The sequence below is a fragment of the Talpa occidentalis genome, unplaced genomic scaffold, assembly GCF_014898055.3.
Source record: "Talpa occidentalis isolate TD23 unplaced genomic scaffold, MPIMG_talOcc4v2.1 talOcc4.17, whole genome shotgun sequence".
Lineage (NCBI taxonomy): Eukaryota > Metazoa > Chordata > Mammalia > Eulipotyphla > Talpidae > Talpa > Talpa occidentalis.
In genome coordinates this window covers 49,863,720-49,891,611 of record NW_023601754.1, presented here as the reverse complement: position 1 = coordinate 49,891,611, position 27,892 = coordinate 49,863,720, and the positions used below count along the sequence as shown (strand labels likewise).

General features: G+C 63.9%; 2 protein-coding genes across 3 annotated transcripts; one reads left to right on the top strand and one right to left on the bottom strand.

Moving 5' to 3' along the window:
- Positions 1 to 173: 173 nt before the first annotated feature.
- On the bottom strand, positions 174 to 8,647 carry EPS8L1 (EPS8 like 1). Its single transcript, XM_054697386.1, has 20 exons — positions 8,594 to 8,647; positions 8,026 to 8,095; positions 7,119 to 7,159; positions 6,928 to 6,986; positions 6,303 to 6,464; positions 5,996 to 6,145; positions 5,445 to 5,527; positions 4,934 to 5,186; positions 4,702 to 4,828; positions 4,498 to 4,586; positions 4,344 to 4,418; positions 4,109 to 4,257; positions 3,505 to 3,646; positions 3,387 to 3,415; positions 1,480 to 1,612; positions 1,273 to 1,404; positions 1,023 to 1,104; positions 689 to 863; positions 413 to 545; positions 174 to 335 (listed from the first exon to the last, which is right to left on the bottom strand). The coding sequence occupies exons 2-20, from the start codon at positions 8,058 to 8,060 to the stop codon at positions 249 to 251; spliced, it is 2,136 nt and encodes a 711-aa protein (XP_054553361.1). The 5' UTR covers positions 8,061 to 8,095; positions 8,594 to 8,647; the 3' UTR covers positions 174 to 248.
- On the top strand, positions 6,114 to 27,412 carry RDH13 (retinol dehydrogenase 13). 2 transcript variants are annotated; one of them, XM_037517211.2, is made up of 7 exons: positions 6,114 to 6,127; positions 20,271 to 20,389; positions 21,766 to 21,921; positions 22,727 to 22,831; positions 23,945 to 24,157; positions 25,102 to 25,203; positions 26,552 to 27,412. In XM_037517211.2, exons 1-7 carry the CDS (start codon positions 6,114 to 6,116, stop codon positions 26,791 to 26,793), a joined length of 951 nt encoding a protein of 316 aa, XP_037373108.1. In that variant the 3' UTR covers positions 26,794 to 27,412. The 2 variants fall into 2 exon arrangements, with proteins under 2 accessions (XP_037373108.1, XP_037373107.1); XM_037517210.2 differs by lacking the exon at positions 6,114 to 6,127 and adding an exon at positions 17,795 to 17,859.
- The last annotated feature ends 480 nt before the right edge of the window (positions 27,413 to 27,892 follow it).

Below are 27,892 nucleotides of genomic sequence, written 5' to 3'. Positions count from 1 at the left end.
TTTACAGGCGGGCAGTGTCCCAACGCACGGGGCTCCTGGGCCCGCTCCCCGGCCCGCTCCCGGCCCGTCCGAGAGCGCTTGCTTGGGAGACTCTGGCGTGGACGGGCCGGTTTACCCGCCGGGCGGGGAAGACCAGGGCCTGAACCGGCCTGCGATCCCGGGAGGGATCCGCTTCCACGGGTGCCGGCAGGCGCAGAACCCGAGCTCGCGCGGCGCTGCGGGGGCTTCGGCCTTGGGGGGGGGCAGGCTCAGATGACCTCCATGTCCGTGTCGCCTTCCACCTTCTTCTTTTGCTTCTCCATCACGGCCTGCAGCTCTGACACCTTCTCTCGGTCCTGGAGGGAGGGGCGGCAGTCGGCAGCCTGGCCCGGCGCCCCCGCCCCTCCGCCCGCGCGGGGCGCCCCCGGCTCACCTCCAGCAGCGCGCGCTGCACGGTGACCTGGCTGTAGACGCGCGCCCCCTCCTCGGGGCTCACGGTCCGAAACTCCTCCTTCTGCAGCGAGAAGAGCTGCGCGCCGGTCAGCACGCCCAGCGCGTCCACGGTGCTGCGGGCCACGGGGGCGCGGTCAGGCTCGCGGCCGGTCCCCGCGCGTCCTCCCGGCCCCCCCCGACGCCTCGCGCCCTCGCGTCCACCCCACCCGCGGCTGCGGCTCAAGGGGGCGGGCGCTGCCGCGGGGCCCCCACTCACCCGGAACTAAAGCCCTTGGCCTGCAGCCAGGCGCGGACCTCCGAGGCCTCCGAGCGCGGGCTGAGCTGCGGCTCCGGGCCCCGCGGCCCCGGGGTGGCCCTGCTGGGCCCCGAGCGGCCCTGGGCCAGGCGCGCCTGCAGCTCCTCGTTGACGCTGAGCATCTGGCAGAACTTCTCTGCGGGCGGGAAAGCGGAGGGAAGCTGGTCGGGAGGCCCAGAGCAGCGCACCGCGAGTCGGAGTCCACGTCCTCTCGCCGAGCCGCCGAGCCTCGGCTTCCCTGCCTGGAAATGGGGCACACAGGCCGCTCCCGGGGTGGGGGGCCCTCACCGCTCACCCTTCTCGCCGGGATCCAAGCTGTTGAGGCTGTCACAGCTGTCCCAGTGGGGCCGGGCGGGGGCGGGCGGGGGCGTGCTGCTCTCCTGGAGGGGCAGCGCAGCCCTGGGTCAGAGGGGAGGTGCCCCACGCCCTTCTGGGCAGAAACTGCCGAGCCCCTAGCCACTCTGCCAGCGCCCTTGCCCTGGACGCCTGCTCCCCGCGGGGTCTGGCCCCCACCCTCCCCCATCCAGGCCGAGGGGCCCACGCACCAGGCTGCGGGCAGGGCTTTGGCTGCGGCCTGCCTGGGGCCCCGGGTGGGGTGCCAGGATGTTATAGGGCACGTATCCCTCCTGCCCCTGCTGGTCCCGGACCTTCCACCACTTGCGTTTGTCATCCAGGACCTGGGAGGTGCAAGGAAGGGGTCAGCATGCTGCAGCTGAGGCGGCTCCCAGCCCCGCGGCCCCCGCCCCTCTCACCTCCAGCACGTCCCGATGCTTGACCGACAGCTCGCTGCTGTTGCGGGCCTGGAAGTCGTAGTTACACAGGACCCACTTCCCGGCCGGCGCCGGCTCCGCGGGGGCCTCGGCCTCTGACTCCGGGTCATCGTGACTGTGGGGAGGTGGGGGGTTGGCCATAAAAAGGCGGCCGGCCCAGTGCTCTGGCTTGCGGGGTGATGGTGTGAGCAGGATTAGAGCCAAGCAGGGGTGAAGGGAGGGCCCCCAGTTAATACCGTTAACAGCGACCAGAAGCCCACACAGCCGCCTGCGCACCGAGCGCCCCGGCGCCTGGCCCGCGGCAGCACGGGGTGAGGACGCCAGCATCACCGGCACTTTGCGGATGAGAACTTTTGGGCCCGGAGAGGTAAAAATCGCTTGCCCAAGATCCCACGGCTGGAGACCTGCTTGGTGTTTACTGACCACCTACTGTGTGCGGGCTCGTGCATAACGATAACCCACCGTCAGGGGAAACCAGCCCCTACGGAGAGCACCTACTAGGTGTCAGGCGCCGTTCAAGGTCTGTTATGTAGTCGCTGGTGGGATTCTCGGGACAGTCCATTGCATGACTGATTCCAGAGCCCTGTTCCCTTCCCCCCGAGACGAGGGGATCGTCTCCATTCACAGGTGAGGAATTCACATTGCGAGGGCGCGATGGCAAGTGACATGGCGATGGCAAGGTCACAGGGCGGAGAGGAGGCACGGTGGGCCTGGCCCCAGGCAGGCCGACCCCACGACCCGCAGTCCAGCAACTGCTCGCTGGGTGGGAGGCGAGCTTGGCCGTGGCCTCGAGTGCTTAACTGGCCTGTGCAACCTCACGGACTGCACATTCCCCCAGGAGGAGATTATATGCATGCCTATCTTCCCCACAAAGTACTTCAGGCTCAGAGAAGGGGAGTTAGAAGCTGCGGTGTCAAGCCCAAAGTTCAGAAGCAGTGAGGGAGGGGTGCTCTGCAAGGCCAGGCAGCTGAGGGAGAGGATGAGGGAGCGCTGTCCCCAGAAAGAGAGGCCTCAGCCCAGATCAGGCCTACCTGTGCAAGGGAGAGGGGGGGTCTTCAGGGCCGCGGCACCCCCTGTGTGGGGCCGGCAGCTCCCAGTGCGCTGTCCCTGCTGAGACCCTCTGCCCACGCCCTCACCAGACCCCCTTCTCTTCCAGTCAGTCTTGCTGCTCGGCTTACTTCTTCCCCCAGTGGCTGCCTCTGCTTGTGCAAGCACCTTGGGGTCCTGGCCCCTCATCCTTCCTCCCCCCGCCTAAGTGTGCACCCCCATTGCTTGGTGGAACTGTGAGCTTGGACCCCAGTCTTGGCCGCCCCCAGACCCAGCCCTTTGGACCCTTACACACTCCCCGCAGGGACTGAGCCCAGAGGCAGCAAGGGGAGTGGCTGGGGAAACCTGACTCCCCAAGACTTCCCCGCAGCCCTGGTAGTCCCAGGCCTGCTTCTTTGGGTCTCCGGCCGGGCACCACGCCCCAGTTATTTCCTCAAACCTAAGTGCCCAGCTCCCCAGCCTCTTCCCTCCCACACTCAGGGCTCTGTTCTTGCCATGGGGGCCCAGGCAGGGAGCTGCCCAGGTCCCGGGCAGCCAAGCTGCCTTCTTCCAGCCCTTGGGGACCCAGCCTCGCAGATTTTACCCACCCCCAGCCCTCTCCTCCCGCAGGCCCTGGAAATTGGGCCTGCAGCTCCCTCCGCCCTCCCTGAAGTCTGGGCCCCGCCCCCCTCCCTGCTCCTCCCCACCCTCCCGGCCCGGCCCGGCGCCTCACCACCTCACCCACCTGTGGGGCGCCGCGGAGACAGGAAAAAGACAGGAAAACGGAGGATAAGATCAGTGCTGGGGACCCCGGGACAGCCCCTCGGGTAGCCCACCTACCCAGCCCTACAGCCGACACTCACCCATTGACAGCGACCTGGGGGGCGCTTTGCTGCGGGAGGTAAGAGCACCCAGTCAGGCCCGGCTGCTGGCCGCGTCCGGGACAACCCTGCGGCTCCCCCGGACCTCAGCCCCCCTCACCTGCCGGCGCCTCCGCTCGTGCTGCAGCTGCTTCTCCACCGGGTCCTCCCAGGCGCGGCCCTGCGGGTCGGCGGCGGGGGGCGCCCAGCCGCTGTAGAACTCGGGGCTGTACGGGGCTCCCTCCTCGGGGGGCAGCTCCAGCCTGCGCGCGGGAACCGGGCGGGGGCTGGGACCCGGGTCTGCCCGGACGTAGCGCGGGCGCCGGCTCGCGAGTCTTCACTGTGCCTAAACCCCTCGGTCCCCAGCGCTGCAGCCGCGCCCCGCAGCCAAGCCCGCCCGCCCCGCCGCGTCCGGGCGTCCCCCAGCGCGGCCTCCCCGCGGAGCTCCACGCCGCCTGCCCCGTGCCCCACGCCGGCGCCTCGCTCCCCGCCCGCGCCCCCGGCCCCGCCGCGCCCCAGCGCTCCAAGCAGCCGCCCCGCGGGCGCGGGGCCTCCCCGGCCCCGGGTCGCGCCCTCCCCAGCCCCGGCCCTGCGCCTGGCCTGGCGCGGGGCGCGCCCTGCTCGGGGGTCTGCCCGCCCCGTCTGCGCTCTCCGCGCGCGCGTCCTCGACCTCGTCCCGGCTCGCCGGCCCGCAGCGCCCGCGGCCGCGCCCCGCCCCCGCTCACCCCGGGCGCGTCCACGAGTCCCCCAGCGAGGTCCAGAGCGCTCTCTCCCGCGGGGTGACGTGCTCGCGGAGCAGCGCCACGGCCTCGGACGTCAGGTGCGGCCGCCGCACGCCGCTCGCCAGCGCGGGGCCGCCCGACGTGTCCACGACCTGCCGGGGCGGGCGGCCGCGGTCAGACCCGGGTCCCGCGCGCCGGGCCGGGCCGGGGCGCGGCGCGCGGGCGGGGCGCGGCTCACCATTTGCAGGGGGCCGAAGAGGAAGTGCAGCAGCTCGGGCGAGGAGGGGTTGGCGATGTTGCCGCGCAGCCGGGCCTGCGGGGGGAGGAGAGGCTGGGCGCGCGGCCGGCGGCGCGGGTGGGGCGCCCGCCCGCGGCCCCGGCGCCGGCCTCACCAGCAGGCTGAAGGCGTACTTGATCTTCCGCAGCACGTCGACGAACTCGGCCTCGGAGGGCGGCTTGGCCCGCAGCGTCAGGAGGCCCTCTGTGGAGGGGAGGGGCGGGCACACAGACCGGCGTGAGGCAGGGCCGCGGGACACCCGGTGGGGGGTGCCCCGGGTGGGAGGGGGCGCTCAGGACCCCGCTCGGGCGCCCCTCACCCCCGGACGCGCGGCGCCGGGGCCTGCGGCCGCGCTCCCGGTGCTCCAGCACGCGGGCCGCCTCTGCCGACTTCTGCAGCCGCGACACGAAGTCCTCCACGTCGTCGAACACGTGGTTCAGGATGTCCTGGGGAGCAGAGGAGGCGCGCGTGGGCCCGGGGCCCCCCTCGCCCAGCACCGCCGCCGGAGCCCGCCCCTCGGCCCGGCCGCGCGCCCCGGCCGCCCGGCTCACCACGTCCCGCTCCGCCTGCAGACTGGCCAGGTCCGGGCCGCGCGGGCCCAGGTCGGGGGACGCGGGGCCGGCGCCGCCAGCGGCCTCCGCGGGGGGCTTCTGCGGCTCCTCGGGGATGGGCGCCGCCTGCGGCCGCCCGGGGCCCGCGCCCCTGTCCGCCGGGCCGATCGCCGCGCGCACCGACGGCCGGCGCTGCAGCGGCGGGGTCTCGGCGGCGGGCGAGGGGCGGCGCTGCAGCTCCTCCTGCGTGGCCCTGGGGCGAGGGGGTAAACTGAGGCTGGTCCTCCGCGGAGCCCGGGCCGGGAGAAGCTCGGAGCTTAAACCCGACACACGGGACGCGGGCGGAGCGGGGCCGAGGCCCGCCAGGAGCCGGAGGGTCCGGGCGGGGCCCTGGGAGGCGCGGAGAGACGCTCCGCCCCAGGCCCGTGGGCTCAGCCTCCGCTCGGAGGGGTCCTGGCCGGGGCCCCGCCGCGCGCTCCGCTCCCCGCCCCGGCCCTGCCGGGCGCCTCACCTGAGCGCCGCCTCCCTGCGCTCCCCGCGGCCGAAGCGGTGGTTGTGCAGGGCCCCCTGGACGTCCTCGCGGATCAGCTCCGCCTGCCAATCACGCCGTCAGGCCACGCCCCACGCGCCCGCGGAGGCCGGGGGTCCTCCCCGCCCTTAGCCCGCCCCGCCCCTCCCGCCCTGGCCCCGCCCCTCCAGCAGCCCCGTCACCCCAGGCCCCGCCCCTCCCGCCCCCGCCCTGGCCCCGCCCCTCCCGCCCCCGCCCGGCCCCGCCCCTCCAGCAGCCCCGTCACCCAGGCCCCCCTCCCCCCCCCCCGCCCTGCCCCCGCCCCTCCCGCCCCGGCCCCGCCCCTCCAGCAGCCCCTTCACCCCAGGCCCCGCCCCTCCCGCCCCCGCCCTGGCCCCGCCCCTCCCGCCCCCGCCCGGGCCCCGCCCCTCCAGCAGCCCCGTAACCCAGGCCCCTCCCGCCCTGGCCCCGCCCCGCCGCAGGCCCCGCCCCGCCCGCCCAGGCCCCGCCCGACCCCGGGTCCGGGCCGCGGTGCCGGCGAGCCGGGCGCTCACCCCGAGGCGCAGGCCCTGGAAGAAGTGCACGTCGGGCTGCGCGCGCTCGGGCTCCTGGCACACGAGCAGCAGCAGCGAGCGGCTCCGGCCGGGCGGCGTGACCGCGTCGCAGCGCACGATGGCGCCCAGCGGGTACGACTCCAGCTCCTCCTGCGGGCGGGGTAGGCTGAGGCCGGCCGCGCCCGCTCAGAGGCGCCCGCGGGCCCGGCCAGGCTCGGGGGAGGGGAGGCTCCTGCTTCCCGGCGGGGCCCCCGCTCCCCGCGCCCTGGGGCCGCCCCGCGCCTCGCCGCCCGCCCGCCGTGCGCACCTTGGACAGCGGGTCCAGCAGCGCGACGTGGCCGGGGGACACGCGCAGCAGCATCTCCTGGGCCCAGACGCGGCCCTGGCGGTCCATGACGGCCAGCTTGCGCGAGGCGTCCTCCAGCGTGTGCACGCCGTCCTCGTCGCCCAGGCAGAAGGTCACCAGGTGCTGCGGGCGGCCGAGCCGTGAGTCCCCGCTGCGCCCGGAGCCCCGAGCGGTGCAGGCCCTCGGCCGCCGCCTCCGGGGCCTTCCCTGCGCCCCGTCTCTGTGGGTAGCGCTCTTGGCACGCGGGCCGCCTCGGGGAGACTGGGGGCTCCCGAGGCAGGGAAAGGTCTGATAGCATCGAGGCCTCTCCAAGGGCCTCTGTCTTTATCTGGGCACCTGGCACCCCTCACTGGTCCCTCTGGACCTGGTCCCCTGGCTTGTCCCGTGGCCAGGCCGTGCAGACCCGGGTGGGTCTGAAGGAAAGGAATGAAGCTCCTTGGCAGAGCCCCCAGGTCCCGGCCCACCGGGCGAGTCCATCTTGCAGATGAGGAAGCTGAGCTCCCCAGTTCTGCTTTCAGCAGCCCCCTGTCCTGCTGCCTGCTCCCCCCTCCCGCCCCCCACTCTCCTGGGGACAGCGGCCACTCACGTTGACCGGGTACTGGGAGACGTCGGCCATCACCACCGTGGAGTAGCGTTTTCTCTGCTCTGTGGGCGGAAGGGCAGTGGACCCCGGTGACCCGGCCTGCCTCCCGCCTCAGGCCAGGCTCCGGGAGACCAGCCCCCCGTCCCTCAGACCTAGTTTTCTCAGCTTGGGGTTCCCTTGCCCCCCAAACTTACCATAGATAGACTTGGCACTTGGTTTGGGGGCGGCTTCTGGGCTATGGAGGGAAAAGAGGGGTGAGTGGCTCTGAGAACTGGGGGCAGCTCTGGTGCGGCAGCACAGCCGCTTTGGTGGAGGTGATGGAGAGCCCCGGGGGCCTGGGGGGGGCAGGCGGCGGGCGGCGGAGGATGCTCCCCACTGTCACCCAGGCCGGGATGGAGCCCTGACAGCCTGCCTTCCCCGAAGGCCCTGGGTGGGGGCCGTACTCCCCGTCTATATGGCGGGAGTTGTTACCCGCGGCGTCCGCTCCAGGGCTCTGGGCCAGCGCGCTGGCCGGGGGCTGGGGCGGCCCCCGCGGAGGGCCCCCACACTGTCACCAGGGCAGCCGCTGCCCCTGCTGGCCGGCTGCTGCAGACCACCCTCTGGCTCTCCCGGCCGCCAGCCCCACCCCTCAGGAGTCTCCAGTCCCCGGGGCCCGGGGATAACCAGCTCTGGCTCGCACGGAGCACCCCTCAGCCCTGCTCTCGCCTCCCGCTGCTGCCCCTGGGTTTCCTCTGAGCTCGCCCCCGCCTCCCGCGCAGCTCTGCGCGCCTCTCCCACTGCCCGGAGCCGGCCCTGCTCCTCGGGCCTGACCGCAGCTCGTCAGCACCGGCTCTGCTGCGGCCCTTCCGGGACCGTCAGATTCTTTGCTGAAGCCTGAGCTTGCAGCACCCCGGCCGGCTCCTCAAGATGTCCCGCCTCCCAGAGCAGGACCGAGGGACCGACCTCCCATGCAGGGTCACCCGCAGCCCCGTGGCCAGCGGCCAGCGAGGCTCTGTGCCCCGGGCTGAGCCCCGACCTCAGGCCCGCAGGCACGGCCGCCCAGGCTTGCCCCCAGCACCCACCTGCAAGTGGGGAAGGGGCTGTGGGGGCAGGGGCACTTACCCGGCGGTGGTGGTGGTGGTGGTGGTGGTGCTCATGGTGCCCAGTGGGGTGTCCTGCGCCTGAAGATGCCCTGGGGCCGGGAGACCTTGACTGAGGGGTGACTGGGCCGGCCCAGGACTTAGGAGAGCTGCCTCCTCCCCCAGGCCCGGAGCCCAGGCCCCGACCCCACCTCCCCCAGAGCAGGGTCCAGCCCCCTCCTTTCCTGGTATGCTGGCCCCCCACATCCCTCAGGGAGCACTAAGGTGTCTAGCTTGAGTGCACCCCATTTCCCTTCCTGTCCCCAGGAATCCAGCCTCCGGTCTCTTCCCGGGAGCGGGAGTTAGCTCAGGACTGTCCTAAGAACTGAAGTCTTGATTGCGGCTCAGCCCCGAGACTCTTATCCGTTAGCTCTCGGGGTGCAGTCTGCCAGCCTTACCACCCCAGCACGGAGCGCTTCGGGGCCCAGCTCTCCTGTGCGTGGCTTGGGGTCTAGCCTCCTGCTTCTTCTCTCCCAGACGAGGGTCCCACCCCCAGCCCCTCCAGGCCAGGCCCCCTGGCTCGCCCTCTCCTCACCTGCCCCCCTCCTCACCTGCCCGCCTCAGGCTTCAGGTGAGAGGCCCTGCTCCAGGCTCCCTGCTCCCGGCTCCCCTGCCCCTGGCAGACTGAGGCCTCCTTCCAGCTTCCTCCCTCCCAGGGCTGTCCCGCCTCCGCATACCTGAGCACTCACCTGGCACTGCCCGGCCTGGGTGGAGCACCCTGGGCGGGGTTGTCTGAGAGACCCAGGGGTGGGGTGGGGGAGCCCAGAACCATCCAGCAATTGGAGAATAACAATAACAGTGATTTGATGTCACACTGTTGACATGTCAGAGCCTTGAAGGCTCTGTCTGAAATGCCCCTTCCGGTTCCCCAGACGCCTCCGGGGACTGGAGTCTGTTTCCACTGTTCAGGTCAGAGAGAGCCATGGTGGGGCGAGCGGTGTTGGACACGAGCTGTGAAGGGACAGGAGCTGTGGAGTCGGGGCCTTGCAGAGGGGTATCACGGTGCTCCTGCCTCCGGGCGTGCCGTCCACACAGATGTCCTCAACCCCAGGCCTCCCGGCCCCTCTTCTCTGTGCCCCCTGTTAGGATGCTGGCTGAGACACCCAGGGCCTGGCATGGCTCCAGGAACAGGGCCTGGCATGGCTCCAGGAACACCCCAAATTAGCAGACTCTTCAGGCATGAGCTCTCCTTCTGAGAACTTCCGTTTCGAGGCCCTTGCTAAGCCAGCGAGACATGTCATTTGCCCCCAGACCCAGCCAGGCCCAGCACTGGAGTCTCCGTTTCGCAGGTGGGGAGCCCCTAGACTTGAGAAAGCCCCTGATTCTGCATGCAGTGAGTGGCTGAGTCAGCTCCAGAGCTCAGAACTCAGAGGGAGTCACTGGGCATGCCTCCCCTCAGGGTCGGTGACCCCGCTACTCCCATGTGGCCCTCACCTGGGCCCCACCTAGTCTCCCCGCTCCCTTACTCCCTCCCCGCAGTCTTGGCCCAGTGGAGTGAGTCCACAGCAACCTAAGTCAGCTCGTGTCGCTCCGCTACTCCAGAGCCTTCCGTGGCTCCCACTTTCCTGGAGAAGGCAGAGGACTGCACGCTCCGACCTCACCCCTGCATCCCCCCCCATCACCCCCACTCTGACCACAGGGCACACGGGCCTCCTTTCTGGTCTGACCTCCTGGACCTGTCCTGCCTCAGGGCCTTTGCACCTGCTGTTCTCACAGGCATCCTCACGTCTCCCTCGCCTCCCTGTGGTCCTACCTCTAGCACATTTTGCTTGTTTCATGGCTCCCCCATCGGAGTGTCAGCTCCTGCGTGTGCTCAGCCCGGCTCTGTCCACGGCCCACAGGGGCACCGCGGGGTTAGCAAGCCCCCAGCATGGGTGCCGCCATGCATTTTGGCTTCGTTGTCTGGTGCAACGCGCGGTGGCTGCACCTGGTGCTGAGTGAGGCTGGAACCCAGATAGGGCAGCTTGTCCGGAGCACAGGGACGCAGGGATGGGGGAAAGACGAGACGCTGGTGCTCGGCAGGCTGGCGGAGGCCGGTGTGAGTTCCGGCCTTGCCTCTCAGTGCGGCCGCATGCTGGGGTGTGTGTGTGTGTATGTGTTTCCCATGAGCATCCCCACAGCCGCTGAGGAAATGGAGGTGCAGACAGCTCAGTGATCCCCCTGCAACCACACAGAGAGTGCCGGTGGAGGGGTTGAGCCCCCGCGTGCTGAGTGCCACCGCGTGCCCTGCCCCTTCTAGCTGTGCCCCTGGCGGTGGCTCAGTCCCTCTGGCCCCAGCGCGGCTGTTACATGCTTGGAGGGCCTCGACTCTGGGAAGGGGCGGGGGGCGCTCTCGGGTGTGCCTGGCGGAGGGGAGGCAGGTGGCGTCAGCGGCCGCACGCATGACGGTCTCTCCTTCACGTGGCAGTGGGCAGGGCGGCTGCTAAGAGGGTCAGGGCCGCCTTCCTGGAGGAGGAGGGGAGGCCAAGTGGAACCTGAAGGACTAGTTTGGCGCCCAAGGTGGCCCAGAGGACAAGGGAGGAGTCTTTCCAGGCCACAGAGCCACGAAGCCCGGCCTGCGGGACGGCCCAGGCCAGCGGGCGTCTGGGGCTGGCCGGCTCTGGGGCTGCAGCCGGAGAGGGCCCGAGTGTTCTCCCAGCTCAGCCCGGCCTGGGCGGGGTCTGCGGGAACGGGCAGACCCCTTAGCCCCTGGGAGGCGACCGACAGGGGCTGGCACCCCAGCGCCAGAGAACAGAGAGACCGAGGGCCAAGTCCTGCGCGGGCCTGTCGCGGTTCTGTCCCAGGCCGCGGCGCGGAAGCAAGGGAAGACGGTGCAACACCCGCGGGACAGTGAGCGCCGGCCCCTGCGCTACAGTTGTGCGTGTTACTCCCACGTCCGCTAGTGGGCAAGAGCCGCTTGCCACTAAAAGCAATGCTCGCGCCTGAGGTAGAAGCTCTGTATTGCTGGGCAGTGCCGACCGCTCGGGGCCTCCAGCCAGCCCGCGTCTCCGCTGCTGGAGCGGCCCGTGACAACGCAGCGTCTGTGTGAAGGGCAGTCAAGCCTGAGTGCGCAGGGGCCAGGTCAGGGAGGGGTCAGAGGGGCGGGTCTGGGAGAGGGGCCAGGGCCTGGACCCCCGGGTCAGCGGGAGGAGGCCTGCTATGAACCCCAGGCCTTAGGGAGGAGCCAGGGGCCCAGAGCAGGCTCCTCAGACCCCACCCTCTGGCCGCTGGGAAACTTGACCGAAACCTGAGCCTCCGCCCTGGTTCTGAGCCCAGGGCCTCCTTCCTCCTTCCTGAGGCAAAAGAGGCCCCTCCCTCTCTCCACTTCATTGAAGTGGTTCCCAAATTCCAGCAGAGGCCCCCACCCTTGCTGGCCTGGCTCCAGGCTGGCAGAGGCTGGAACCCTGGTCTTAGAAACTCCGGGGGCTGGCGGGTGTGGTGTGGGGTGTGAGACCGGTCTCCTAGGAAACGCCACCCGGGTGCCTGCCCCCCTTGCTGAGCTCTGGGGCCTGTGGGCTGCTTGCCTCCGTCCAGTTGGGACAGCTTTGTTGTTGGGGCAGTGACTGTTTTCGGGGTTGGGGGCTTTCCCTGAAGGAGACAGAATTCGCCAGTGGGGCTCGAGTGGGGCTAAGACCCTACACCCGGTGCGTCTTGTGTGAAACCACCTCCACCCCCTTCCCTATGCTCGGTCTCCTCACCGTGCATACCCCACCCAACTGCAGGATCTGTGCTCAATTCCTCAGACAAGGGGGGGTCAGATTCACCCAGAAATGAGGGGCATGCAGGTTGTTGGAGAGACTGGGTCTCAGCCAGATATATTTTCTGACATATTTGACAATTCATACAAGAAATAGCTCCAGCGACCTGTTTTGTGCTTTGCTGTTTGGTCTCAGGAAGAGACTAATTGGGGTTATGGGCTTCCTGGCCCTCGCAGGTCATGGTGACAGGGACGCTGATGGAGGTTGTACAGGACATGTGTGCCTCTAAGGGATGCCCTTATTCCAGCTTTGTGGTGGGTATGTGAGGCCAAGTGTTCTTCCCTGGTGAAGTGATACTGGACGGGGTTTTGAAGGATGAAGAGGAGTTTGTTGAGGAAGCCGGGACAGGAACTGACACACTAAGCAGTGGGCGTGGCATTTGCAAAGTCCAGTAGTCATGAAGTTATGCAAATGCTTGTGCACACCTGGGCTCCAAGCGCTGGTTGGAGGAAGCCCTCGCCTTTGTGTCAGTGTCACTGGGTGTGGTGGGGAGACAGTGGAGATAAACAGGTAACACACATGCATGAATAAGACTTTCAGATGGTGGCAAGTGTGGTGGAGGAAATAAAACAAAGGAGAGGAGATGGAGCGACACGACATGGGGCCTGCAGGTGTGGCTGCTGGGGGCGGGTGGTGCCATCCCTGAAGGCCTCCCTGAGGAGGTGGTTTCTGTGTCCTGACCTGAATTCCACGAAGGAGCCTGGAATGCAGAGCGGGTTTCCGGTCTCGGAGAGGCTGACTGGGAGGGCCTAAGGGTGAGGCTGCTGGTGATGGGGCTGACCAGGCCAATCACAAATGAGAGGGAGCACAACACCAATCCCTGGGACTTGCCCCAAGCCTGAGAGGCAGCTCCACACAGGCTGCCCTCGCAGAGGTTGTGCGGGCAGGATGGAAGCTCCCAGTAGTGCGACCTGATGCCCAGGGCTTCCGGTAGGTCATTCCTGGGTGTTTCTGCTGCAGCCTGGAGAGGGGGTGGGGACTGGCTGCGGAGGGAGGGCCTAAGAACCGGCCTGGCTGGGGCCGGTGGAGGAGGAGGGAGCCTGTTTATTCTCTGGGAGGGATCTAGGGCAGTCAGACTCTTGAAACTGGAGGAGTCTGGCACCAAGGCCGTGGGGGCAGTGACTGGCAGGGACTCAGATTCAGGTCTGGATCCCAGGTTGGAGCAAGTGACTGGAGCTTTTTCTCATTTTGCCCAGCTGCTAGCTGGCGTCTGGGCATCTGCCCTGGAGGCAGAGAAGGCGGGCACTGAGGTGTGAGAAGACCTCAGGGCTCCAAACGGGACTCTGCGCTCAGCCCAGAGGAAAGCAGACAGGACGGGGGAGGACCAGCCGGGAAGGCCGAGGGGTGAGGGTGGAGGGCGCGGCAGCCCTGACATCATAGACACACGCCCGCCTCCAGCCCCAGCTCCTGGCTCCCCTCAACCTTCCATCTGGTCAAGACATTTAGTTCAGTTTCCAAAAGATTTATTTATTTAATGCATACAGGAGCTGGGGTACAGGCCAGAGGTGTGCATGTGGGGGAGAGGAGTCACCAGAGACAGAGTGGGGAGCAGAACAGGCAGACTGACTGAAATCCACTGCTAAGAGGAGCAGCGGGGAGACAGGAGAGGTCTGCTGCGCCCTGTGGGGAGCTCCCTGGCCGGGGATCGAACTCGTGCTGCAGTGGCTGCGGATAGCTTCGTAGGTTGCCTCTTAATCCCTTGCGCCACAGGGGAGACCCCTGTACCCCAGTTCTTGAATGCATAAATAAGTAAATTTAAAAAAAAAAACAAAATTAAGAAGGACACTGTATAGACAGCTGGTGGGGATACTGCCGTGGAGGACAAGGAAGCAGGGGACTCAGTGGGTGTTTGGGTGGTGGAGGGCACCCAGGCAGACGGGCGTAACTGATGGGGGACTGCAGGAGGGCGGGAGTGGGGTGTGGGGATCTTGGGGGAGGATGACCTGCGGGGTGGTGGCCAGCGCAGGGCCCCGGGGGGAGCGCCTGGCGTGTGTACACAGGAAGGCCGGAGACTCTGGAGCAGAGTGGGCGGGGGGTGGGCGGCCTGGGAAAGCAGAAGCCCCCTTCTTCTAGTGGGGTCCCTCGCTCTGGACTTGCTCTCCCCACATGCCTGTTCCTCCCTCCGGGGGATGTCCTGCAGGCAACATCCCTAAAACAGACCCACGCATTCCTCCAGCCTCCCCTGTGCCTGCAGGCAAATCTCTAGCTCCTTCCTCTCTTCCTTCCTTCCTGCCACCCACCTTTCCTTCTCACTCTCTGCCCCTTCCTGCTTCTCCTCTTTTCCCCCTGGTTCTCTCACCAAGTGCAAGTCCTTAAACAACAGCAAAACCCAGTTGCTCCAGTCACTATAGCCGTGTCACAAAGTCTAGCGGCTTAAGTGAGGACCACTTGTGTTTCGCTGACAAGATTCGCCTGAATCTTGAGCCACTGATTTTTAAGAAGAAATTGTTCAGGTCAGGGGCTTCTTGTTTTCCTTTACAAGTTTAGATCTTTCCATATCCTAAGTTATCTTGGCCTAAAGGTGGCTTGATGCTGTTTATGTGCAAAGGAAGGCAAAGCCTGGGGGTATTTTTCCCTGTCTTCTGAGGAATGCACTGTGGAGCTGCAGAGGCTGGGTACCTGTTGCTAAAGTCTTCTTCTTTTTAAAGACTTATTTATTGGGACCTCCCTGGTGGCTCAGGGGTTAGGCTCAGCGCTGTCACCCCCATGGCCTGAGTTCAGTCCCTGGCCAGGGAGGTGCGTCACATGGCGCAGAGACCTCTCCTGTCTCCCCATTGCTCCCCTCAGCAGTGTATTTCAGGGGATCCACCTGTTCTGTTCCCCACCCTGTCTCTGGCAAATCCTCTCACCCCCTATACCCTAGTTCCTGAATGCATTAATAAGTAAAAAGAAATCTTTAAAAAAAGGATTTATTTATTTATGCATACAAGGACTGGGGTGTAGGCCAGAGGTGCGGGGGTGGGTGGGTAGGTGAGTTGATTCACCAGAGGCAGAGTGGGGAACAGAACAGGTGGATCCACTGAAATCCACTGCTGAGGGGAGCAGCAGGTTGTCAGGAGAGGTCTGCTGCACCATGTGGGTCAGCTCCCTGGCCAGGGGATTAAACTTGTGCTGCAGTGGCCGAAGATAGCTTCATAGTGCTGTGCCTTAACCCCTTGCACCACTGGGGAGTCCCCTGTTACAGTCTTCTTTAGGGGCTCTTTGGTCATCAGTGGGGGCTGAAAGACTGTTCTACCCACAGACATCAGGTTCCTGGGTGACTCCTTCACAGAAAAGGATAAAAACGCTCTGACTTTAAACCTATGCAGGTGGCTTCACTCTCGTGGCTAGACCAGAGAGGAGGGTTTCAGACTGTTTACCTGTTCTCATCTGTCAGCGTACAGGGGTGAGGAGAGAGATGGGTCTGCAAGCCAGGGCTCTGTGCGAGTGTTGCCTCAGCACCTGGGACAGCACCCAGTGCCTACCAGCGCTTCCTAAGCACATCACTGTGCTAAAGGATGCTTTGTCTGCCTGGAGTCCAAAGAGCTATTCTAAGCACCGCAGGTGTGTCTGGGAACCAAGTGGGAGGTGCTCAGAGAGAGGAAGCTGCATGCATCATCCTGCAACAACCAGAGCAGTCTGCTGTGTTCTGGCACTTTACCTTGGGGTGGGGTAAGTCCTTGTGGTGAATCAGTTCAGGTCATCCTCCCAAACCCAGCGACAGGGGCTGCTAGCTGCTGTGACCTCCTGCTTGTTTTTGTAAATAAAGTCCTACCAGGACACAGCTACGCGCGTGGGTCTGCATATTGCCCATGCCTGCTTTTCTGCTATGAGTGGGGAGAGGGGAAGTCCCTGCTCAGCACACCTTTAAGAAGCGGTGGAGCAGGATTCCCAACAAGATCTGCACTGTCCGTGCCTGGACTTCTCTATCTACAGCCTCCAGTGTGCCTTCTCCTGCCCAACGCTCTGCCCCTGCTGTGGACCTGGAGCCCTGAGCTCCCAGAATCGCAGGAAGGAGACGTGTCTCCCAGACCCAGCCACACTAGCTACACCTCCCCCAACAAACCCTTTGGTTTGTTGTGTAGATTAAATACTTGGCACATGCCAAGTCCTCAGTAAACAGTAGCTGGTAGTAATGTTTGGGTTGGGTATTTTCTTTTCAACCACATCTCTTGCCAGCTGCCTCGTTCAAGTGGGAAGTCTCCCTCAGCCCTGGGCAGAGTCTCCAATCATAGACCCTGGTCCTTGGGCTGTGGGGCTCCCGTTGGGTGCCCTGTGGCCAGGAGGACACACAGAGCTCAGTTTTGAGGGTACTGCAGAGACAAGACTTGCACCTTCCAAGAAAAGAATCTCAATCATTAAATTTTGCAAGTCTGCGAAACCAAAGGGAACACATTTCTTTCTATGTTTACAAAGCATGACATCAGATTTTTTGTCAAATCAGTGTTCAAAAGCCTCTTGGGACATTTGGAAACGATTAGTCAGACATTCTTCACTCCATAAGAATTCTCAAGTATGTGTGTCCATTGCTGACAAACTGGAGTTTGTCACCGAGTCAGATGAGTTATTTGCATCCAATAATCTCCAAAAGGAAATGATAGAAGTCTTTCCAGGTCTTTTTTTCTGTCTAGTAAACTTTGTTATAGTATCATTTACGTGTGATAAAATCCACTGTTTTCAAGTGAACATGTTGATGAATTTGACAAAGGCAGAGTGGATGGAATTAGTTAGGATGGGGTCGTGCTGGAGTAGTGAGCCGCACACCCTGGAACACCAGGTGAAGATGAAGGCAGAGATCAGGGTGATGCATCCACATGCCCAGGAACCCCAAAGGTTGCCAGCAAACCACCAGGAGCGAGGGGAGAGGCAGGGACAGATTCTCCCTGGTGGCTTCGGAAGGGCCCCACCTCTGAGGACACCTGACCGGGGACCCCAGCCTCTGAGACTGGGAGGCCAGACGTTTCTATTGCTGTACGCCGCCCGGGTGTGTGGCACCTCCTTACAGCTGCCTCAGAGGTCTCCATCACTCCAGAACTTGCCTTTCTCTGGAAACGCACTTGGATTTCTTTTGGTGGCCACCTAGGACTAGGATCGCCAGCTCACTGAGTTTTATTTTTTGATGCACAAGACAGAGGCTGTTTATTTAACGGGGAGGTGGGTCGTTTGGGCACGTGAGATGGTGAGGGCTTCCCGGGCGCCAGCCGCCCTCCCTGCCCAGCGCCCTCCGCCGCAGCGCAGGCCCCGAGATGGGCCGCCCACTCCTGCAGCCTTGGGGTGTGGACTAGGCGGGTCTCTGGGGGCAGGTGTGCGGACCAGGCTGGGGCTCGAAGGAGCCCGCTTCGCCGCGGGGGCCGGGAGCCCAAGGAGGCGCAGCGAGCCTGAGGGACTCTGAGAGAGGCTGCGCGGGGCGGGCCGCTCCACGTCGAGGGAGCCGCTTCTCTCCCGCGGCCGGCCGGAGAGAAGCAAGGAGCTGGGCAGGGGCGCTGGCTCGCTGGGCCGCTGCCGCGCCGAGTTACCGGGGGCAGGGCCGGAGAGGCCAAGCCAGCTCCTCCCTCGGGCCCGGGTCCGGGCCCCGACCTCCCCCCTGGGGACCCCAAGGAGTTGGGAACCCCAGGCTAGTAGGCCCTTGTTTCTGATCACAGAAATTCTCAGATTCCCCCGTAAGGTCTACGAGAAGGCAGTGCCGGGGGCGCCCCGGAGGGCGAGAGCGCCGCGGCCGGGAGGCTGCACTGCAGCGCGGAGCCCTCGGCGCGCGGCGGTTTATAGAGCCAAGCGGAGTGACGTCACCCAGGGGCGCGCAGGCCCCGCCCCGCCCCGCGCCAAGGCCCCGCCCCGCGGCGCGAACTACCATTCCCAGCCGCCTCAGCGCTGCGGCGCGTCCCCATAGGCTCCGTCCCGGCCAGCCCCGCCCCCGGCGGCCGGCCCCGCCCATTCCCGGAAGCCCCGCGGGCGCCCGGCTCCGCGCTGCCCGCACGTGGGTCGGGCCCCCAGCTCCGGGCGCCGCGGGCGGCGGGTCTGCGGGCAGCCGGGCCGGCCATGAGCCGCTACCTCCTGCCGCTGTCCGTGCTGGGCACGGCGCTGGGCGGCGGCGTGCTCCTCAAGTGAGTAGGCGCCGGCCCCGCGGCCGCGGTGGGGGGGTCGGAGGGCCGCGGCCCGGGGGCGCGGGCAGTCGGGGCGCCCCCCCCCACCCGCCGGCCGGGTCCCCCGCTCGCGCGCCAGCCGCGCCGCGGGACTGCGGGGCGCGCACCCGGGCTCGGGGAGGGCAGGTCACGGCCAAGGTCACCCCGGGAAGAGCCTGGCTCCGGCCTGTGTGAGCATTTTGGACTTTGAATTAATTCAGATCCCGTTGATCCCGCCCCACGCGCTGGGAGCTGCGCGGGAATGACTGTGCAGCCCGGTGGGTGGAAGGTGGGAGCTGCCGTGGTGTCTGCGTAGACGTTTGTCTTTCTGTGTCTCTCCCTCCGCTTGTCCTGCCCCCTTTGCGGAGAACCTGGGCAGGATACCGAATGCACAGAAAGGCCGCTGCATCCTGCTGGTTGTGGCTACAGGCTGGCCCTTCTCGCCCAGCTTGTGGGTTTGCTTCTTTCTGCAGTTAGGGGTAGCACCTAGTGACCCTACGGGCCCTTTAGGGTAACTGCCTGGAGGTGGCCCCGGAGGCATGCACATGCTTGTGGTTTGGGGCCTGAGGTGAAATCACCAACCTGAAAGATGGACCTGACTCTCCCGTTAGTCCCTGAATAAACTGCTCATGTCTTTACATCTCTAGCATCACCCCCCACTCTGCCCGCCCCGCCCCTTAAAAAAAAAACAACAAAAGAACCACTTTCCAAATTTGATCAAAAGGGAAAGAACACTATTTCCTTTAAATTTGCCTGTCTTTGGTCATGGTAAAGCCGGTCCTATCTTTCATAGGCTTAGCGGGCCTGTCCCTGACTTCCTCTGTGCGCTTCTTGGAGGGTGGTGGGGGGTGGGCAGTAGTGATTCTTGAGCACCTACTATGCGCTGGGCTGTCCCAGGCACTTCCTCTGTCTTGATTCTGGATCTTCGCATGTATTATCTTCCTGACTTACACGGAGGAAGCTCACCTAGGCTGGGTATGCTCAGAATTCTCAGCGAAATCCTGGTGGATCTGCAAACTGTGGCTGTGGAGGCCCCATCTGGTTGGCTTCCTGCTTTTGTAAATGAAATTGTATTGAGACACAACCCCGTCCAATTTCCTGTGGCTGCTTCACTGCCTTATTGGCAGAGTTGATTTGCTGGGACAGAGAACACCCCAGCTTGGAAAGGCTCACCACCAGGCCCTTTACGAAAAAGTTTGCTGACTCCTAGGCTAGTTCAAATTCAATTTAAAAAAGAAAAAAACAAACAAACAAACACCCAGCCACCAAATAGTCTATAACAGCCCTGCCCAGTAAAACTTCTTGCAAAAATGGAGATGTTTTCCCTTTTCACTGTCCTTTCGGGTCCCCGTACCCAAGTACCTGATGTGTGGTGATGTTCTTTTTCTGTGTGTGGTTACTGACACCGGGCTGAGTGCTGTTCGCACAGCAGCTCGTTAGCGGGTGGGCTAGAGTTCCAGCAAGTGTTCACGTACTTTTATTATTTGTTAAGGGAAGGAAGACAAGACTGTAAATCTCTGACTCGTTACTGTTCGGTTTCCCTGCTCTCTAAATAGTAACTCGCTTTTGGGGAAAGCTCTAGAAATCAACAATTCTTGTCCTAGGTGGCCATGGTTTTTATTTTGACCGTTTTCATTTTTATTCATGTGGTTGCCTTTCCGGTCTGACAAAGCGAACCCAAATAAATAACGTGCGGCAGCTGGCAGGATAAAACCGGAGGCTCCAAAGATACCTGACACCCTGGGGGCGGTGGGGAGGGGAGGTTCTTCTTTGATAATTTAGCTAAAATTAGCCTGGATGGCCGCGCTGCCCTTCTCTCGAGTGGGGGTGCCTGTGTCCATCGTCCCCCATGGACTGGGTGGCTGTCCTGATGTCGCATCGAGGATGTGGGTGCTGTGGGAGCACGGTGGTGCCACAGCTGTGCTGGCCCAGTCCTCAGCCATGACATGTCTTGGTAGATGTCTGGACCTTGGGTGGGCGATGGCCTGCATGTTCCAGCCGAGAGGTGTCATCACAGGGCTCTGGAGAAGAGGGAGGCCGCGGGCGGGGGTGACAGATTGGGGGCCAGCCGCTGGCTTGGGAAGTGGAGGAAGGAGCCACCAGCCAGGTGTGGCTGCAAAGGGTGCCTTGCCTAGACCCGGTGGCTGACACACTGGCCTCGGTGTCTCCTAGAGGCCGCGCCAGGCCAAGCTGTGGAGCGGAGTCACGCTTGCGGTGGAGCCCGGTGGTGTGGTCACAGCAGACCCGGAGAGGTGTGGTGGGGCCTGGCGAGATGCCCGCGGTCACGTCCGGTGCCCCCGCCAGCTGCGAGGACTGCGCCTGTGGAGCCACACCTGGTGTGGTCTTTGTTGTCTGCGGGGCAGGTGGGGCTGACGGTGCCTTATGCCTTGCAGGGACTACGTGGCCGGCGGGGCCTGCCCCAGCAAGGCCACCATCCCCGGGAAGACGGTCATCGTGACGGGCGCCAACACGGGCATCGGGAAGCACACGGCCCTGGAGCTGGCCAGGAGAGGTGAGGCCGGTGGGTGGGTTGGAGGCTGGGCCGAACCTGCCCTGGGCCTGGGTCAGGCTTTTGTGGCGTGTCTGATTTGGGTCTGCTCCTCAGGGATGGACCAGCCCTGGAGCAAAGCCCGGGGCTCCCGGGGCAGACAGAGCTTTTGGAGGTGTGGGGGGGTTTTGTCTGGGGGGTGAGGCAGGAGAACGCGGGGCCAGGCTTCTGGGTTGGGCCCTGGGCGCCCAGAGCAGCTGTCAGTGGGCCGGAGCGAAGGCTGCGGGAGACAGTTTCTGTGTGCCTGTCGGGCTGGGGGCCAGGAGGCAGGGTCCCTGCTGGTGTGGGCCTGAGCTGCCCGTCTGCCCTGGGGCCAGGGCCATGGGGGGCTGTGACGCCAGTCCCTGGCCCCTACAACCCACGGCATTTCCTTCTGGGAGGGGGCCCCGGTCTTTTCCCAGATAAGAACGAAGTTGGGCAGACCCCCCCATCCTGCAGGCCGGGCTGCCGGGGCAGGATGGACACATTCAGGGGTCCGGGGAGTCTGATTTGGACCGACCTAGGGGTGCGATATATGAGGCAGCTGGGACCAGAGGTGGGTGGGGTAAGCCTCGGATCCACCGTCAGCCTTGTTCCCTCCCGCCCTCCTGCAGTCCTGTTCCCTGTTCTTACTTGTCTGAGTTTCTCTTGTCAACACCTGTATTAAGCAGAGTCACACAGCACCTAAGGCGTCCCCTTCGCGATGCTCAGGATTCCCGCCGGGTTGGTAATCATCGCCCCTCTCAGTTTCGGAGAATTTTCCTCACCCTGCAATGCTGCCTATTTTTTGTGTGGCCATCACCCCCAACATCCCAGCTCCCCCAGGGAACCAGTAATTTGCCTTCTGTGCATTTGCCTGTGCTGGGCATTCTGTATAACTAGGGTCACACAGGACACGGTCTGTGTCGGGTTCTTTCACTGTCGTAGAGCTTCATCCATGACACGCCCGGTCAGTGCCGCCTTCCTTTTCATGGCCGAGTAATACTCCACCATGTGGGCAGACCATGTTTTCCGTGTCTGGTTTATGCATTCATCCGCCGATGGCGGTTGGGTCCCTTCCGCCCCTGGGCTGTGAGTGGCGCTGCCGTGCGCGTTCGTGTCCGTGGGCGCGTGTCCTCACGCAGTGCAGAGGGGTGGCACGTGTCCTGAGAAAGGCGATGGCACTGCTTGGCGGCCTTGTCGTGGCGTAGCCGTCACAGAGCGTGATGACGGGTCAGGCTTCCCCATACCGAGGGCCATCGAGGCAGGGCCCCGTGGGCAGCACACTGCCCTCCACGTGCCTGAGATGTTGAGATCTGCCCACTGAGGGCTGGATCTCATTTGTGTTCACGTTCTTACACGCCTGCTGCCCGGGCTTCCAGGGGGCAACATCATCCTGGCCTGCCGAGACCTGGAGAAGTGTGAGGCGGCGGCGAGGCACATCCGCGGGGAGACCCTGAATCACCGCGTCAACGCCAGGCACCTGGACCTGGCCTCGCTCAAGTCCATCCGAGAGTTTGCAAGGAGGATCATCGAAGGTGGGCGCTCGGGCGGGGCTCTGGGCGCAGGGTCTGAGGACCGGTGGGTGAGGCCGGGAGCCGGGGCATGGCTGGCGGGTGGCCCTCAGGCCCAGCCGTGGCCCGCGGGGAGCTGTGCTGTGCAGTCTCTACTGTGGGTACTGGGCAGTCACACCCCGCACACATTGCACTGTGCACGCCCCAGGGTATAGTCACGCTGTACACACACGATATTGTGGCCATATGCGATATGCACACTGCTGTTCTACACGTTCGGTGTACTGTGAGGTCTTCCACGGCTGGTATAAACTACGGACTGTGCAGCACAATCAGTATTCTGTATGGATACTACTGTGCCTCCACCTGTACTGCGGCCACAGGACTCTGTTTATACTGTCTGTGCTTTCTAACACACACAGTGTGCATGCTGGAGGGGCGTACTGTGTGTGTACTCTGTGTAACCTCCATGCACTGTACGGTCAGACCGTACACATATGTTCACGCTGTGTGCTACACATACTGCACAATCATGCATGATGCGTATCCTGTGATGTAGTCACGTTACACACAGTATCTAAACTCCTGTCAGCCATGCACCAATGATGTGTGTGTCCCCATGCGTTCACTGTGCTGTTCCGCCCGCTGTGTTGTCTGTGTACTGTCTGGAACGCTCTGTGGACTGCACATCACACAAGATGTGTGCGTGCATTCGCACTTTGTACACACGGTGCATGAAGTGTGGACGTGACTGTGTGGCCAGTGCAGGTGTGGACCCTGCCTGTGGCGCTGGTCGCTCAGCCCGGCTGTGTCTGTCCCCGTCTTCCAGAGGAGGAGCAGGTGCACATCCTGGTCAACAACGCGGCCGTCATGCGCTGCCCTCACTGGACCACCGAGGACGGCTTCGAGATGCAGTTTGGTGTCAACTATCTGGGTGAGGCCACGGGCGCGGGTGTGGTGTTGGCCTGGGGAGGAGGGGAGACCTCTCTGCTCCCCACGCAGGGAACCGGGATTGCCTATTCACCGCAGGAAGGCTCCGTCGGCCCCACAGGTCCTGCGTCAGCTTCTGGCCTTCTGTCTTGTCGTCCACCCTTAGTCTTAGTCTACGGGTCTTCGGCCGCACGGAGCCCTCTGACGCCGTCTTGTGTCGGCCCTGCAGTCCCGCCCCTCTGCCCTTCAGTCTCTGTCTTTCCGTGTCCCGGCCAGCTGTCCCCTTAAAGACGCTGGCGCTCTGTTATCGTGTGCCGGGGCAGTGGGCGCTGGGTAAGGCCCACCCCAAGGACCTTATTTCCTCGCTCACCTCCCTGAGGGCCTGTCTCCAGTGGGACCCGAAGAACTTCATAACACTCAGTGATCTCTACCATGAAAAAATGTTCACTTACTGTTTTTCTCTTAACAGACCCCGAGACACGATCATTATGCATTTCTAAATGATAATGCTACACTGGGGAGATGATTGTAAATAAAGCCTATTTCAGTCGGTTAGAAAGGCACCCTCTCTTCAAATAAGGCCACCATCTGAGAGACGGGAGGGTGGACTCTAACATGTTCTGGGGGGATGGTGAGGCCGGGCCCGCGGATCTTGTGGGTTGAGTAGAAATCCACCTGTCATGCACGTTGCTGTCACTTGTGTCCACTAGCTGGGGCTCGGTCATGTGGCCATTTGCAGCTGCATGGGGTGTTTCCCTGGGCGGTCTTGTGCATAGCTGTTCCACTGCTGAAGAAGAAATAAGAAAGCATTTGTGGCGACAAGTGACGTCACAGGGTTATTGCGGGGGTGACGTTTGGGGCTGGTGGTTAGGGCCGGCCCGGGCATTGTGGGACCTCGAGCAGCGTCCCTGACCTTCACCCACAGGTGGAGGTAGCCCCTCTTGTCCCTCTAGTTGTGATGCCCAGCGTAGCCCCCAAACCGTGCCCAGCACCCCCTGGGGCAGCGCCGGCCCCTGTGGAGAACGGCTGCTGGAGGGTAGCGGGAGCCGCGTCCTCAGCAGGGCCGTAGGAGCGGGGCGGGGTTGAGTAGAGGCCCCCTCTGTCTCTCTCCATCCAGGTCACTTCCTTCTGACCAACCTGCTCCTGGGCAAGCTGAAAGGCTCGGCCCCGGCGCGGATCATCAATGTCTCCTCCCTGGCCCACGTGGCCGGCCACATGGACTTTGAGGACTTGAACTGGGAGAAGCGCAAGTACGACACCAAGGCCGCCTACTGCCAGAGCAAGCTGGCCGTCGTGCTGTTCACCAGGGAGCTGAGCCGGCGGCTGCAAGGTGACCCCCCCTCCGCCTACTCCGATGCCCCACTCTGCCTCCTCGGGGGTGCACTTTGATGCCCTGCGCCAGGGCTGTCATGGCGGCTGCTTCTCACCCCCAGGGGGCCTTTGGCCCCACTGGAGACATTGGGGCTATGTTTCCAGCGAGTGGGGGTGGGGGTGTTCACCTAATAATTCAGGGGGCCATTTCAAACGCCAAGTGCTCTTATATGGGCTGGAAGAATGTAACTTGGGGTTCACAGATTCAAGTGGGAAACTTAAATTGTGCCCCCCAGGAGGGACAAAGAAACCAGAATTTTTTTATGGGCGGAAGAGGAAGGTGAGGTCAGTGGTTGGAGAGTGGACTAGTGCTCACAGAGCCGAGCTGTTCTTGGCTACGTGACTGGTCCCCGAGGCACTGGAAAGTGCGAGGAAACTGGCTCTGTCTCGGGCTGAAAACCCGTCATCAGTTCTCTCAGTTCTCGGATAACCGGTGCCTGTGGCTTCTTAGACCGGCTGCTTCTGGCGGGTCCCTGGGTCTCCGGCCCCCTTCATAGGAGGTGGGCGATGTGGTTCCCCCAGCAGCTCCCAGCACCGTGTCCGATGGCCCCTGGTGTCAGCTTCATCCCGGCGGCTGGTCTGGCCTCTAGCGGGCAGTCAGGGCTGTGCCCGGCGTCCTCCAGGGCCAGGATAAGCGTGGGCCCGCCTCCCTGTCCTTGGGCTGACACTGAGCCTGTCTAGACCCTGACCACTGCCATGGGCCTGGGTAGGGCAGCCCAGGGCCTGGCTTCTCCAGTCCTCCAGGGGTTTGCACTCGGCCGCCTCGCCAGACGGGAGCTCTGACACGGAGGTTCTGAGCAGGGGCACCATGTGGATTCAGAATGGGAAATAGCACAGGACGTGGTGCCCTGGAGCTTGGGTGAGACATGAGCATGGTGCCCCCCACCCCCATTGTCTGCCCAGGCACAGGTGTGACCGTGAATGCCCTGCATCCCGGCGTGGCCCGGACAGAGCTGGGCAGGCACACCGGCATGCACAGCTCTGCCTTCTCCAGCTTCACTCTCGGTGAGTCCTCCTGGCCCAGAGCACCTCGGCCAAACCCCTGCCCTCCCTGCCGGGAGCCTGGGGCCCTCCCTTGGGCATTAGGGCTTGAGGAGCAGAGCCAACAGTGTGTGAGTGTGCGTGTGTCCAGAGAGGGGGTTCCAAGCAATGGCTCCCGCATTCATGGAGACTAGGACGCTTCTGCATGCTGGCGGCCCAGGGAAGCAGGTGGTGTAGTTCGAGCCCAAACCCCAAAGCCCGAGAACCAGCGGAGCTGATGCTGGCGCCCCTGCTCCGGCCCTAAGACCTAAGACGGTGGGTGGGAGGAGACGGTGTCCCCTCAGGTGGAGTGAGCGTGCCCCTCCTGCTCCTGCTTCCTCCCGCCGCCGGCACCTGATTGCCGGGCCCAGCACATGGGAGAGCAGATCTCCTCCGCTCAGTCTGTTTGGGTCGCACCCTCACAGCTACACCCAGAAATCATGTTTTATTGCAGCCGGTTTGGGTTGCTCTCTGGGCCACCTTCCGCCCTCTTAAAACTGACACCATAATGAGGGACTGCCTGGGGCTCTGCTTTGCCCCTCCCGGCTGTCCTGGGGCTGAGGGGGAGCCCCTCTCCAGTTCACCTGGCCCTGCAGCCTCAGAATAGCTCCAGGAAACAATACCAGAGCCCAGGCTTTGAGTGATGAGCACCTGTGCCTGGGGGCTTGGGGGGCGGCCACAGAGCTGGCCGTGCTCAAAGTCAAACCAGCTTCCTCCCAGCTGGCTGGGCTAGTGGGAACAACCTCTTCCTTTCTGAGCCTTGGCCGCCTCATCTACAAAAGAGGCTGGTAGTCCACACCTCACAGTCCCTGGGAGGATGCGATGTGACTGCCTTTAAAAGGGCCTTGTCCATTGTACTGAACTTCCTGAAGTTAAAAAAGAAATTAAAAAAAAAAAAATAATTATAAAAAAAAAAAAAAAAAAAAAAAGGGCCTTGTCCAGATTTAAGGAGGATGGATAGGTGACTGGTATTTAAATCCTGGAAAACGGTGGGTGGGTGCTAGGTGTCCAGGATATAAGTAGTAAATAAAAGGATTTTTCAAAGCAGGATGGGTCAGGGTGAGGACTCAGCCATGATGGGGAGGAGGGAGAGCTTCCATTTACCTGGGAAAAGCTGGGGGGGACTTCCTGGTGGAGGTGGCTTCGTGGCTGGTCCCAGTGTCCTGAGGGGTTTGGCTGGGCAGGACCAGGGAAGGGAACTCTGGGTGGAGGGAACCCGGGGGCTCAGCCTGGGGGGTGCTCTGTGGGACTCTGGGGCACCTCCTGTCCCAGTGAGCGCCCCCTGCCCTCCTCTCTGAATGTGTGTGCACTGAATGCTCTGGGCTGCTTGCAGGCCCCATCTTCTGGCTGCTGGTCAAGAGCCCCGAGCTGGCCGCCCAGCCTAGCACATACCTGGCCGTGGCAGAGGAACTAGAGGGTGTTTCGGGGAAGTACTTCGATGGATTCAAAGAGAAGTCTCCTGCTCCTGAGGCCGAGGACGAAGAGGTAGCCCGGAGGCTTTGGGCTGAAAGCGCCCGCCTGGTGGGCTTGGAGTCTGGGGCGTCCTCTGTGGAGGCACGGCTGGCCCGCAAGTGACCCAGGGGCAGATGTGGAGGCCGAAGCGAACCTGCAGCACAGGGCCTGTCTCCCAGGGGTGCTGATGGCGCCGCCCCGTGGCTGGGGCTCCAGGTGGCATGGGCAGCAGGTGCACTGCGCCAGCCTGTGCTCGGACGCCGCGGCGGAATCTGCCCCGGAACCTCGAGAAGTGGAGATGCTCCCTGGGTTTGGGGACGGTGGCTTGTGAACTGGCCTGCCCTGTAGGGGAGGGTCACTGGGGAGAGACTGACTCACCCCTGCCGCGGGTAGACTCCTCCAGGCCCTGTGGGACTGAAATCAGAGACTGGAAACCGGCCCTGCAGCCTAGTCAGAGCTCCCAGGCTCCCCTCTGGCAGGGCAGGAGATGCAGGGAGCCCCCAGAACACCGCATCTTGTCCTGCTAGGAAGCCCTGGGTGTGAGTGTCCTCTGCTGCCGCCCCAAGGTGGAGGGGGCTGCCGCCTTTCCAGGGAACACTGGATGAATGGGGACTGTGTGCTCCCGCCAGGCTCGGCACTCAGCCCAGGCGCCAGGAAGCTCAGTAATCAAGATAAAGAGTGTTTTAACGTGAAAAAATATTAATATTTGTAAGAAACCCTAGAAATCTCACGGCAGAACTGAGGCTCCCAGAGGGGGAGGGGGTAGCAGGTGCCCTGGGTGGGGGGGGGCGTGCAGTGCCCGGACGTGAGGGAGCTGCTCTTAGAAATAAGGGGTAGCCCTGCCCACCCCCCAGGAGGCCGGGTCAGGGTGCCCTACGCACCTGTGCTCCGCAGGGACTGCCATACCTCACTGGGTGCTGTGTCTGTGGGCCTCTAGCCTCCCCTCCACCCGCCACGGCATCGCTCTCCGGGCTCTGTCCTGCCTGTACAGATCTGTCTGCCTTCAGGGTGTCCTGTGCTTATCAGCAGCCCGTCTGTCTGTCCTGCCCACATCCACCCGTCCACCTGTCTGTCTGTCCGTCCATCTGTCTGTCCTCCTGTCTACCCTTCCATCTGTCCATCCTGTCAGCCATCCTTCCACCTGTCTGTCCTTCCGTCCATCCATCTGTCCGTCATCCCGTCACGCGTGTGTCCGCGGGCGTGTGTTCTGAGCAGTGCTTCT